The following is a 14,808-nucleotide window of genomic DNA, read 5'->3' as shown; positions in this document are numbered from 1 at the left end:
GGACTATAACGTAAATCCAGAACTACAGGATTACAGTACTAGAAGCCAATATTTATTGGACTTGAATTTACCAACAAAACATAATAAAACATTGTTAATAAATAAATTAACTGTTTTTTATTTTCTTTGAAACTTCAATTATGAAAGGGAATGCTGATTTTAAATATAGGGGCACATTTACTAAGGGTCGAATATCGAGGGTTAATTAACTCTCGACATTCGACCATCGAAGTAAAATCCTTCGACTTCCAATATCGAAGTCGAAGGATTTACTGCAAATACTTTGATCGAGCGATCGAAGGAAAAATCGTTAGATCGAACTATTAAATCCTTCGCATCGAACGATGGGAAGGATTTTAATCCATCGATCGAACGTTTTTCCTTCGATCAAAAAACCCTTAGAAAGCTTATGGGGAAGGTCCCCATAGGCTAACATTGTAGCTCGGTAGGTATAAAGTGACGAAGTAGGTAGTTGAAGTTGTTTTTAAAGAGACAGTACTTCGACTATCGAATGGTCGAATAGTCGAATGATTTTTAGTCGAATCGTTCGATTCGAAGTCGGAATCGAAGGCCGAAGTAGCCTATTCGATGGTCGAAGTTTTTTTACTTCGAATCCTTCACTCGAGCTTAGTAAATGTGCCCCTAGATGTAGATTTGGATCCCCTGCTAAAATGAGTATATATATACGTATACAGGTATGGGACCTGTTATCCAGAATGCTTGGGATCTAGGGTTTTTCTTTATAAGGGATCCTTCTTTCAGTACAATACTTAGAATAAAAACAAAAACAAAAAATAATTTATAAAAGAAACAGCATTGCTTTGCCTTCAAAATTATTAATTATATCTTAGTTGGGATCAAGTACAAGTTACTGTTTTATTATTACAGAGAAAAAGGAAATCACTTTTAAAAATGTGAATTATTTGAGTCAACGGGATAGGGAGACCATCTTTCCAGAAATCAGTACTTTCTGGATAAAGGGTTTCCAGATAACAGATCCAATACCATTTCCTGAAGATAATGACAACACAAGTATAGAAACGTTGATGTGTTACACAATGGTGTTTAGCCATGAGCGGGTTCATCTTTATGAATACTGGTTTATGGAAAGCACCTAAAAGAAACGTACAGAATGGCAAGTGCCTGAGAACTGCATCATATATTTTCTTTAACTCCATGCAATGACGGATTCAATATAGTGTAAATCATCATTTACCTTAATAATGCCACTATAGGATAACTCAACCTCAATGGTTATCATTATTGTTTGATCTATGTGCCCCGCTATGTAATATATTTATCTTTATCTCACAAATGAATCTCATAATTTCTTATAACATCTTCAGACATAATTGGTAGTTTTAACCAGGCTGCTGCTTGGGGAGCCTTGACCCATAGACTTACTTACTAACCATATACGGTTCCTAATTGGTAACATATATCTTAATTAGAAGGCCCACCATTTCATTCTTTAGCATACTTAAACAACTCTCACCAGTGCAGTCATTTAATATTAAAAAACATGGGTGTTTTAATAGTTGTATGTTAACAAAATTCATAAACCAAGATGTTTCCAGTGAACAATCAATTTTACACACCCAGATTTTAAGTTGCTTGCCCCTCATTTTACATCGTATCTTTGTGGTCCCTGTATTTTACACCATTGTTTTCCTGGTCCCCTCAAAAAGGTAAAATGCTTTGTGTATTTGAAAGCAAGATTGTATTAGGTCAGTAAGGTTGGCATTGGCTCAGTCATAGAAAGTGCAACAGTGCAATAAGTAGCAGTGCAGGGAAAAAACAATATATAGAGTTTAAAGGGCACCTATCACAAACACATATTAACAATCTGACCAGTACAACGTAAACACGCTTAATCAAACTACATATAGTTTTTTGAAAAAAACGGCAGGTTTTAAAAAATCCCTTACTTTGTCAAATGGGTTCTTCCACTGAGGGAGGCCATACTGAGACTATAACAGTGACAATACAAAGTTTAGGATCATGCTCAGATTGTAGCACTGCCATGAGTATTCTACCCAGAATGCCTTGTTTTAGTAAACTCCTCCACTAGAAGTATCGCAAGATTTCCCTATTGTGTCCCCTGCTGGTGATGATATTAGGCAAATGAAGGGCACACACTAACTTCCAGACTGGTGACAGCACTACTGAACAGCAGCTAACACAGAGGTTGGGCTGATTTGAAAATAGCTTGGAAGGGTTGCTAAGCAACCAAGGAATTTCAACTGAGCATGTGCGAGATTTCAGAGCTGTTGTTGGCTGGGAAGATATAGGTAGGAGGAGCCAGTGAAATGCAAGCTGCCTGCCTCTAGAACTGCAGTGGAGATAGGGGAGATCTTGCACAAGGTATAGGGCCAAATTTACTCACTCCAAAATTGCGACGGCTTCGCTGACATCACAACACTTCGACCAGGTGTAGATTCGCCAGGACAATACTAATTCACGAAAATCCGAAGTTGCGTCCAGGGTGCCGAACACTTGCGAAGTAGCACTAGCGTTACTGCAGCAAGCAAAGCGAACGTAGAGTCTATCTCCTTCCCTAGCGAAGTTACGCCAGCGCCAGTTAGTAAATCAGCAAAGTTCCGAAATGATGTCACGCTGGCGAATTTTCGACCAGCGTTAGTCACTTCGCCCTTTAGTAAATTTCCCCCATAGTGAGCTGATGATTTACATTATACAAACAATTTTAACTGTTTTAAAAATTGGATTTCTTTAACTTTCACATAGTGTATTTTCTTTTATGATTTTTGTTATGATTGATGCCCTTTAAGGGGGTTATTTATCAAAGTCCGAATTTTTCTAAGTATTTCAGACATAAAAAACTGATCAACTCCGATTGCCCAAATGGACCTTATTTATTAAGAAAAAAGCCTGACAAAAATAGGGTTGGGCAAACTTCGGAGCTTTCCCCAAAAACTCTGTATTGTTCTGAGTTTTCTGAGTCTTTTTGCGCAGAAAGCACAAAATCATTGGATATTGGCGCAAACACTGGGACCTTTCACATTGACTTATGCAGGACCTCGAGAGCTTTTAGATGCCGTGGTTTCGGATTCGGACTTTTCAGACCATCAGGCTTTAATGAATTCCGAATTTTTTTTAGTTTTTTTTAGTCCAAAAACCACTGATTATTAAAATTTCAGACATTCAGATCATAATAAATAACCCCGTAAAACTGAAAGTGAATATCAATCATTACAGAGAGAGCAGTGGCATAACTAGAGTACACCAGGCCCCCCTCACATAAAAATTTTCAGAGCGGCCTGGTGCACTGTGATCCCCAACCATCCTCCCGCCTGCCCAGCCCCCACCCTCTTTGTAGAAAGACGTTGCCTCTATCACTACCCCTACGAAGTGGTGGAGATAAACATGTTAAACAAAATATACAAATGTCACATTAAAAACTCAATAAAATCATTTTACTTACATCTTTCATTTACCGCTTGATTATTTTTAACAGATACTTTTAATACATCCTATAAAGCAAATACAATATTTTGTTTGTAATCCTTAAATCTACTGATCATTCCGTTTTATATTACCACTCGGTATTATCTATCTCTCCTCATTAATGCTTTCTTTTTAGGATTAAAAACTTGCAGTAGCCACAGCAAGTTGTATAGGTGTGCCTCATAGTATAGCTTTGTTCTTTGATCTTTGTTTGAAATCCTGCTTGTTTCATATGAAAACAATAAAAACATTTAAAGAATAAAACACATATAACACCACAAATTAAAAAAAAAGAAAAGTATTGAAATAAACATTTAATAGGAGGGATGGGTAATACAGAGTGATAATATGTAATGGAAAATCGAATTTCTTGAACTTTCACATAGTTTATCTACTTACTAAATGATTTTTGTTATGATTGGTGCCCTTTGAGGGGGTTATTTATTTAAGTATTTCTATATTAAGTATTTCTAACTTAAAAATCCGTTCAACTTCGATTGCACGAATGGACCTTATTTATTAAGAAAAAAGGCCGCAAAAATAGGGTCGGGTAAACTTCGGAGTCTTTCCCCGAAAACTATCTATTGTTCGGAGTTTTGCCCAAAAACAATGGGGTTTTTGTTTGTCCTTCTGGTGTGTTGCCTAAGGTAGACTTTATTTGATCTTTGAATAAACTCCACTAGGATTTAATGGTTATCAATATATAACTATAGGACCTGTTATACAGAATGCTCAGGACCTGGGGTATTCTAGATAATGGACCTTTCCCTAATTTGTATCTGGTTTTGATTCCAGTAAGGATTAATTATATCTTAGTTTGGATCAAGTACAAGGTACTGTTTTATTATTACAGAGATAAAAAAATTTAAACTATTTGGATAAAATGGAGTCTATGGGAGATTGCCTCTCTGTAATTCATAGCTTTGTGGATAACAGGTTTCTGTATAACAGATCCCATACCTGTATGAGGAAATGGTGCTTGCTTTACTCATTCACTTTAACAGAAACTATTCTAGATTTGTATTTTATCTTATAAGGTATTACATGCTTGTAACACATTCCGCAGACCCCCGAGACATACTTTCTATAGTTTTTGTTAAAAAAAACCTCAACATTTTTAGAGAAAACAAAACTGGACCTTTAATAAATAGACCCCCCTATTGTACTCCAATGATTTCATTTTATATGTAACCAGAACAAGTAAATGTTTTTAACTATTAGCAGAGGTAAATCGCACGTGGTATGGTGGCTTGCAAATTTTATAATCATAACTTTGTAGCCAAAAAACCCTGTTTTAGAAAATACAGACACATGCATAGATATTAAATTACTAGTGAAACAGCGGACTGGGGAATGTGCATTGATCAATCCCCTTTGTTTCTGTTATTATTTCTCCTAGGGAACAAGTGGCCAGAAATAATCCGCCATATCTGTTGACACTTAAAAAGATAGTTACCTGCAATTTCCAATAATGCGCCTCTGCTACGATGGAAAGGATTCTAGTGATGTTTAAATGCAGAAATATATTCCTACTTTATTGGTATATAAATGTTACAGTCAAACAGTTCTGTTCTAATTATACATTGCAAGCAACTCAGCTCCTCCTGATATAAATATTGGGCACATGAAGAAAGAGATATCAGCATGATGTTACTTTATTGTGTACAATCAATATCTATAGCATGTTAACAATTTTTATTTAAATGAGAACGAAAGGTAATTCTAAACCACTTGCCCCTATCAGAGTTCTCCTAGTAACTGTAGTTTTGCTGCCCTTTCAGTACCACTCCACCACTATTCCATGCAAACATACAACCTAAACATAAACACTAAAGGGCATATTTATCAATGGTCGAATTTCGAATTGAAAAAAACATCTTATTTCCTATTCAAAAAGAGCAAATGAAATTAAGTCAGTTTTTTTTTTTTTTTTTTGGTCGAATATGTCAGTTTTCTAATGAGTAGGCCCGTATTTGGCCGAATTTGAATTGTTCGAATCAAAGGAATATCGCATTAGATCAAATTCAATTCAAATTTTTCCCAAAAAAAAAACTAAGATTCACCAATTGACTCTAAATAGGTTCTAGGAGGTCCCCCATAGGCTAAAACAGCAATTCGGCAGGTTTAAGATGGCAAATGGTCAAAGTCGAATTTTTAAAGAGACAGTACATAAATTTCGATTTCTATGTTTTTTTCCAAATTCAAATCGAATTTGGACTTTTCCCTAGTCGAAGTACGCAAAAAAATAGCTCGAAATTCAAATTTTTTTCATTCGAAAAATTAACCTCGACCTTTGATAAATCTGCCATCTAGCCTGAAGTTCAACATAGCACTTTAATATCTGCCACATTCCCCCTGGTGTTAGTGTTCTCTTACTCTCTTTCTCCTTCATTGTATCAGAGCACTCAGTTTGCTTGTATGGAATATTAGTCAAGGCGGCAGGCATTAACAGATTTACCATACAACCCTGAATTCTCTGGGTGAATTTTATTATGATCTCTGTGATATTCAGTACATACACGCCAAGCCCTCACAGCTCATTTCAGTCTACAGTGACAGCATTTTAGCAATGAATTCATAGATGTCTTCCTATCCATAACCTTCCTCTTACCTGCAATGTCCTTCACATACTCCAGTGTCATTTATACCACTTTAATATCACTTTCACGGTCTGTTGTATCATACTGGCCTTCAAAAGAAAACGTTGCTGCTCTAGACTCTCTTACACACATCAGGGCTGGCTTCCATATCTCAAATGTTCCCTTCTCTCACACATCACATAAATCCTGATTTATCCCATAGTGCCTTGCCTACTGTATAATCTCCTTAACTGTTCAGCCATTGGCCAGACTTTTCTTCTTCATCTCATCATAATGTTACACTTCAGCTTGTTACTGTATCCCAACATTGGCTAATAACCTCAAGGACTCAAGTTAAAGGAATTTTGTCTTGATTTTTATGATGTAGTTTTTTATTCCTGAACCAGCAAGTGTGTATATTTTTTAGTTGTAATATTGGTGTGTAGGCAGCCATCTCAGGTCATTTTGTCTGGTCATGTGCTTTCAGAAAGAGCCAGCACTTTAGGATGGAACTGCTTTCTGACAGGCTGTTGTTTCTCCTACTCAATGTAACTGAATGTGTCGCAGCGGGACCTGGATTTTACTATTGAATGCTGTTCTTAGATATACCAGGCAGCTGTTATCTGGTTACCTTCCCATTATTCTGTTTTTAGGCTGCTGGGGGGGGTATCTTTCCAACTTGCAGTACAGCACTAAAGAGTGACTGAAGTTTATCAGAGCACAAGTCACATGACTGGGGGCAGCTGGGAAACTGACAATGTCTAGCCCCATGTCAGATTTAAAAATGAAATAATATAAAAAAATCTGTTTGCTCTTTCAAGAAACGGATTTCAGTGCAGAATTCTGCTGGAGCAGCTCTATTAACTGATGTGTTTTGAAAAAAAAAACCATTTTTTCCCATGGCAGTATCCCTTTAAACTCAGGTCAACCAACTCCAAACTCCATGGCTTGTCAGTTGGGTAGCCCTGAGTACAGAGATTACCCCCCCCCCCATAGACAAAATGAACACACAGTTGAATAGCTGACTAGAACATTAGTGTTTATTTAAAAGCAGAAGCCATGCGATATACAAAATTATTTTCAGTAACAAAAACGATGTCTTACATACAGCAAAAATTCTTTCATAGGCGTCAGTTATTTTCTACAAAATAATATCTTTACATGAGCTTTCTACATGAAACTATGAAAGAAAAAACAGAAACTAAACAAAATAAATCTACAAAATAAAAGTTAAAATAAGACTTGCCACTACTAAAGCAGAATACTGGGCACTCTCTGTATAAGATATACATTAGATATCAAGGTGAAGTGAAAACCATTGTTTTATTAGTAGAGACGCTGCAGTGTTTAACTAAACAGACTTTTCAGCTCAGCCTAATGTATTTGATTTATAGAGTAATATTTCTGAACTGGTATCCAAATATAAACAGAAATATGTAACACTTGCAGCTATGCATTGACAAGGTCTAGGGATGCGATAAGGATTGACATCAGGCCTAGTAGGTGAACACCATTATCACAGATATATAATAAGGGGCAATTTGCTTAAGAAGGAAAAGCCAACATCAGCAATAAAAAATAGCAACACATTTACCCATATTCCTAGGAAACAAATAAATAAGAGCTGATAAAAACCAGAGGAAAAAAAAGAGAAGACGTGTCTTCTGATCAGGTGGCAGTAATAGTCTTCAAAGCAAAGTATTTATGCAGATATAAAAACAATGGCATGTGGATATACACACAAATACCCCAGTCTCTTACGTTGTTCCCATTATGGATATAAATCAATAAAAACCTACAGTATATGGCTCATGAGAGCATCTTCGTTTGTAGAACAGGCTACTCATAGAGCCCTGAAATGCTCAGACCTAAAAAGAAAAGCTACTGGTTTATAAGGCCTATTAATGAAAGGGGAAATTCAGGATTTAGAAATGTTACCCTGTAAAAAAAGTGGGTCATTTATTAACACTGGGCAAATGGACATGAGGGCAGTAACCCAGTGATAAGCTTTTCTTTCAGCCAACCGTAGAAGAACAGTGAAAACAAACCTTTCATTGATTACTTTGGGTTACTGCCCTGGGGCAAATAATTGCTGTAATTTGAAAAAATTGTTGTCCAAGACTAGATCTGTTGGGGATATGGCATCAGAACCAGGGATGAGTGATTTTTTTCACCAAGTTTTGCTGTGGAAATAACAACCATGGGGCAAATTCACTAAGATGCGAAGTTGCGCCAGGCACAACTTCGCCAGGGCTCCGCAAATTCACTAAAATCCGAAGTTGCGCACAGGGGTAGCGTAAGGTTGCAAAGTTGAGCTAGCGTTGATTCGCTATATAAAGCGAAGTTACGCTAGCGAAGGCTAATTTGCATACAGCGTGAAATTCAAATTTCAATGGAGGAACACGTATCTGCACTACAAATGCCTAGAAAACCTTCAAATCAGCAAATAAAAATTTTATTTTGCCCTAAACATGTGCCCACTGTCTAGGTAAGTTGCCATGAGTCAGGAAATGTAGGGGGAGGAAGGGGAGCCCCAAAAATTTTTCAATCTTTTTCAGCCTATCAGCCATCATGTAGAAAACACGCCAGCGTTTTTTTGGGACTTAGAAAAAAAATTGACTTTTTTTTTAAACAATCCCTATCTACTCTATTGCGCTTCGCCAGGTCTGAGGTGGCGAAGGAAGTCTAGCGTAAAAGGTAGCGTTCAGTACACTGCGCAAGTTAGTGAATTTGCGTAGTTTCGTCGCTAGCGAAGATTCGCCTGGCGTAAGGTTGCAAAGTAACACTAGCGAAACTACGCCAGCGTTCGTTAGTGAATTTGCGCAGTAGCGAAAATGCCAAACGCTAGCGAATTAACGCTAGCGTTCGGCGCTTCGCGGCTTAGTGAATTTGCCCCTGTACAGACTCCTATGGGAGAAGAAGAAGTTGCGTGTCAAAAAAATAAAAAAAAAACTGTCACCCATATAACTGGAAACGTGTGAAGAAAAAAAGCTATGTTTTATTTTTATTACTTTATATTATATGGGTGCAAAAAGCAAAATAGAAATTAGCTTTATGTCTAAGGAAGCACCGAATTCACTATTTTATCCTTTGTGAAAGATTCAGCAAAATACCAAACCAAATCCGAATCCTAATTTGCATATGTAAATTAGGGGGGGAAGAGAAATCGCACACACAACACATGGTTAAAACATTTTTTTTTAATTCCTTGTTTGTGTGATGAAAAGTCATGTGATTTTTTGGATTCAAATACAGTTCGGCCTGGTACTTGAATTCAACCTAATCCTGCAGAAAAAGGCAGAATCTTGGCTTGAATTGAATCCTGGATGCGGCTCAGCCCTAATTATGTCAGATAAACATGGGTCTATGGCCGCTCATCATTATTTAATTGCAGCGCAAAGTAAGCTGGGGGTGCAGGTAAATCAGTGATTGTCCAACAGCAACAAAAATACATGTAACGGTGTAATAACTTGCACAAACAGCTGATTTGTCCGCATAAGGGTAACAAGTATAGTACCGTTTTTTAGCACCTGGGCCCATGTTTTAAAGGGACAGTTTTCCCCACTGGTTATTTATAGCATTTGCAGTTTATTTAAATTCACAACAAGAGCCATTTTTCATGATGCAGACTGTACCCTGATGTCCGTTTTCTCACATCCCCATGAAAGAACATTTAATAATATGACAACAATGTCCCCTCCTTAGAACATACTGTTGGGCAAATACAGCGAGATCTTAAAGCTCATACAGGCAAATCATTGACCAGAGTGGCCGATAAAGGTCCTGACTGTGTGGAAATGTACACAATTAGGGATGGGCGAATTTTTTTGCCTCGTTTCGCCCAAACAGATGACGCCCATAGACTTGTATGGCGGCGTGCTTAAAAAAAAAACAAAGACGCGTGTCAAAACAATTTCGCTACGCGACAACATTTTTTTGACGCCCATCGACTTCAATGGGCGTCTGCCACATTTCACCGGCAGCGAATTTTTGGCAAAGCGAAACGGGTCAAATTCGCCCATCCCTATACACAATGTCTAGATGCTTGCCTGGCTGCCTGTACCCACGTGTAGGTAAAAAACATGGCCGCTGAGCTTTAAAAGTGCAGTTTTAAAAATGAGAATGTTTTGTTACATATACAGTAAATGCTTATAATATGAATTCTGTCCAAGCACTGATAACATTACAGTAAGTTAATAAAAAGTTATAGTGTCCCTCAATGTAACAAATATCATATACAGGTATAGGATCCCTTATCCGGAAACCCGATATCCAGAAAGCTCCGAATTACGGAATGGCTGTCTCCCATAGACTCCATTTTATCCAAATAATCGAAATTTTTAAAAATTATTTCCTTTTTCTCTGTAATAATAAAACAGTAACTTGTACTTGATCCCAACTAAGATATAATTAATCCTTATTGGGAGCAGAACCAGCCTATTGGGTTTATTTAATGTTTAAATGAATATCTAGTAGAGTTAAGGCATGAAGACCCAAATTACGGAAACATCCGTTATCCGGAAAACCCCAGGTCCCGATCATTCTGGATAACAGGTCCCATACCTGTACAAGCTAATTGCAAAAGCATATGATTATTACATGTATAAATATGCAGTCCTAGCTTTGACTTCAAGCAGTTAGCTTGAAGAGTTGAATTTCGCTTAAATATTTAAATTAAAAATCACTAACTGTCCCCTATGGCTGTGCAACCTCCCTTACTCGGCTCCTCACCACTCACAAAATCCCTTTCACCAGATGATGAACCTATAACACATTAATACCTATGTGCTCTTTTCAGGTTTAAATCAAGACATAAAATTTACTTGGTGTTGGGAATCACAATTTAGAAAAAAAAAAAAAAAGCAGCTATTTCTTAAAGGGATGGTTTAGTCCCTTGTTCAACATGAGTGCAGTGAATAGGATTTGTGTTGAACATACTTTTGTCTGTTTTATAACATAAACATTATTATAAACAATATATGGTTTTGTTATTTCATGGCAAAAGGTTTAATTGAATCTACTCCATGTTTGGTCCTTGCAAGGTAGAGAACTATCAGTGCACAGTTACTCCTCCTGAATAATGGACTCCAGCTTACAAGGCAGTCACAGCAAAGGAAGATTAGAAGGTGGTGTATACTTGTATGCAATCAGACATTTGCTTTGTTTAGACTGCAGTGACTTGTTGCTATGGGTGTCTCTCCAGGTACAAGCTAGCAAGCCAACATTAACATTCTATCAAACTTTCAAGCAAATTATTACCATTTATTATGGTATATATCAGTGATGCACCTTAACCACTATTTGGGATTCGGTCAAATCCTTCACGAAAGATTCGGCCGAATACCGAACCGATGGGAAGGGATAGTGGAAAATTTTTTTGCTTACTTGTTTTGTGACAAAAAGTTACATGATTTCCCTTCCCACTCCTAATCTGCATATCCAAATTAGGAATTGGCTTGGCCAGGCATGAGGATTCAACCGAATCCTGTTGAAAAAGGCAGAATCCTGTACTGAATCTTAGATTCAGTGCATCTCTAGTATATATAGCTTTCCTTTCTCAAAATATAAGCAGACCCTGCAATCTCCTTCCTACATACAGGGGGCCCAGGAGGGGTAGGTTTCAAAGGTGATATGTGATTTCACGTGTTTGGGAGTGGACATTTATCTCCTTGGGTCCTGTCACAATTCTCTAGAGTAGACCTTATGGGCATTACAAGAAGCCAGAAATGTATAGAAAAGTTAAGTTAGAAAACACAAGTAAATAAAAAAAACAACTTTTCTTCTAAGCAGATTCATAGTGGCAGCAGCAGACCCAGCGACTACTGTGGGGCTCAGGATTAGAGAGTTTCAGGGAGAGACCTAATGACAAAGTCTTTAATCATGTTCCCTCATACATTTTCTAACATATGGAACATAAATTATACAGTGGGCTCATGTGTAGGGCACATGTGTAGGGAACAACTCTATTTTATCCCTGGACTTGTGTAATGTAATGTATTTGCTGCAACATATACGTCCATTCAACTTTATAATTTACCGCCGTATGCAAATTAGCCTGAGCGAAGACCTCTAACGAAGTTGCACTAGGCAGAATTGAACGCTAGCGCATCTTTGCTTTGATTGCCAACGTAACGCTAGCATGTAAATCGCCAGCACTCGGTGCCATGGACGCAACTTCACATTTTAGTAAATTACCATTGTCTGAGCGAATTTTTGCCTGGTGAAGTGTAGCGATGGGTGCGAAGCCGTCGCTGGTAAATTTTCGTAAGTGAATTTCCCCCTTAATGTGAGTGAACCACAACATAATTTTCTGCAAGGAGTAGGATGGACCTAAACATATCTTGCTAGTTATGCCACTATCTTAATATTTATAAAATGAATAATCTATTGTCAAAAAAATAGGCAAGGAAAGCCCCGCTGGTGACTCCTGACTGATTTGAGTTTACTATTCACATTACCAATCATATGCCAATTCTGCCAACTTACCACCAGAGCAACAGTTTACACATATAATACCTCATATACGGTATTGCTAGAACACTTACATTCCATAGGGACCAAGCCTATGCCAACCCAAAGATGCCAATTCTGCTCCTCAGCAAATCAATCTCCATCAGAAAGGGTTGTTACCGTTTCTCATTGTTCTCTTTTTCACATTCTATTTAATCTGGCATCACACACAAACCATATAGGTTTCTTTTATAGAGGGAATATGGGAATTTATAGAATGTTTTAGTCTTTTACTAAAGTATAATAAGGGTTTTAAAGAATAAGGGTTTTATTTATAAATGATTAAAGGGACAGTGGTTTAAAAAAAATAAAAATCTCACTCCTTCTGAAGTCTCCTGGACCGGATCCAACTCTACTAAATCTCATACTCTGCCACGATACACTGAGAATCTTAAAAAAAAAATTTGACAAAGGAAATAGAGTTGCATGACAGTAAGGATACATGCTCTTTTTATTATGCAGAAAAGAGAGAACAATTTACTAGAAAGTGCATTATACAGTGCCAAGGTGACACTTCATAGCCTCTGAGAAGAACAGAAATGACCCCTTGTTACTTGTGGTTCAGAAAGCAGTTGTGTAACTATCATACAGAATACTACATATGGATTACCCTATCCAACCCCTTCTGTCAAGTCAAAATCTTACCTTCTGCAAAGAAGTCAGGGGATGGGCAGCCAGAAAGTAAACTGGAAGAAAGAGTATGTGGTTGGCTAGAGGTTTTAGCTGGGGTCCGGCTTTGCCAACTTACCCCATTAGAAGTGAGACATACAGTAGTGGAAATTTAAAAAGAAACAAGATGACCATAAGTATATGGAATATATTAGTTCTCCTCATTACACATTGTGTGAGAATTACAACGCTCACACAATGTGGAAAGTGAAAAGCCAGGGGCTTATTTAACAATTATTGGTATTTTTTTTTTATCAGGGAAGAATGATGGTAAACAAACTAAAACGCTTCTGGACTTGCACAGCATTAAAATTAGCCCAATTCCCACAAGCTTTTTTCGAAAATCCTTTAAACTGAATCAGTTTTTACAAATTGGCATATCAAAAAAGCCAAATAAATGATTTTATAAAATATAAATAATTCGGGGGAATGTGATAAAAGTCGGTAATGAAAGAACTATTCGCAACGCGAAAAGTTATGCCTTTGCACGAAAATTTTTTGCTTTGTGCGAATTTAATATAACTTTTGCGAACCCAGAAACTGTTTAGCGACCACTTCCGACAGTAGAAGACCGTTTGCAAATTTTATAGTTTGTGCCAATGCGCAGTAAATGTAATAAAACTTCTTACTGAAAAAGCCATTATGTTTGCTCCAAAAGTTTACGACACCTTCAAGCACTTCTTAAGAGTGCGCAATTAAAATCTGCACTGTAATAACAGTTTATTGTAACAATATTACAATGCGAGATGTGGATGTGGATTTTTATTGGTGCGAATTGTTTTGCTCTTTGCAACTTTTATTACATTTCCCATTCGTGAGGAACCCCTCCCTGATTCTACTAGGGATCTCTTATGAATCCCAGTCTGAATGTTGGTGAATGTGCTTACCAGTTTCTGGGACTTAAAAAGTCTCTCTCACTATCTAAGCTCCCCATGTGCTAGCCAAACAAAGGCAAGCAACAGCAAAACAAGCTCAGTTAAATACCAATAATAATAATAATATGAATTAAGTTAAAAAAGGGAAGGGATAGCATTGCAACAGTGGTGGATAAAAAGAATAATAGAAGGATAATTATCCCCAGAGTGGAAAACTTGGTTTGTTTTTTACTGCAGCCTCACAGCTTAAAATGCCTGTGTTTAACATACAGTATTGCTTATCTGCAAAGTAGGTAAATGAAATGTCTCTTTTTGCAGTTGTTGCACAGTTACCAGAAAGAGATTAGGATAACCGAACTGATTGTGAATATTGTGCTTTATATGTTAGTTTAAAGATTCATTTATACTATAAGAAATGTTAATCATTATATTGGAGTATTTTTAGGCACTTTTCAGTATCGGTAAGGTATGAACATGGTCAGAAGCCGCGAGTAAAAAAATAAAAAAAGCAATGTATCATTATGCACAGTAACTAGGGCAACAGGCAGATTTGGACATGCCTATATTCAGAAAGTCACAATGCAGTATCTCAATTAGCTTCTTTGTTCTCTCTTTGGTAGCTCAACAGCTCAGATTCTTTATATGAAGGTTTTCTCTCTCTCTCTCCTAACAAGACATACTGTATCTGCAAATGAATAGAAGAAATGGTA

General features: G+C 37.1%; 1 protein-coding gene across 1 annotated transcript in view; it reads right to left on the bottom strand.

Moving 5' to 3' along the window:
* Positions 1-12,971: 12,971 nt before the first annotated feature.
* Positions 12,972-14,808, bottom strand: part of mib1.L (MIB E3 ubiquitin protein ligase 1 L homeolog) — a 52,138-nt gene continuing 50,301 nt past the window's right edge. The window contains exon 22 of the mRNA NM_001092336.1: positions 12,972-14,783. Within this exon, the coding sequence (NP_001085805.1) occupies positions 14,765-14,783 (19 nt within the window). The 3' untranslated portion in view covers positions 12,972-14,764. The remainder of the gene's footprint in view (positions 14,784-14,808) is intronic.

Source organism: Xenopus laevis, chromosome 6L (assembly GCF_017654675.1).
Source record: "Xenopus laevis strain J_2021 chromosome 6L, Xenopus_laevis_v10.1, whole genome shotgun sequence".
Classification (NCBI taxonomy): domain Eukaryota; kingdom Metazoa; phylum Chordata; class Amphibia; order Anura; family Pipidae; genus Xenopus; species Xenopus laevis.
This window is presented reverse-complemented; position numbering and strand designations above follow the sequence as displayed.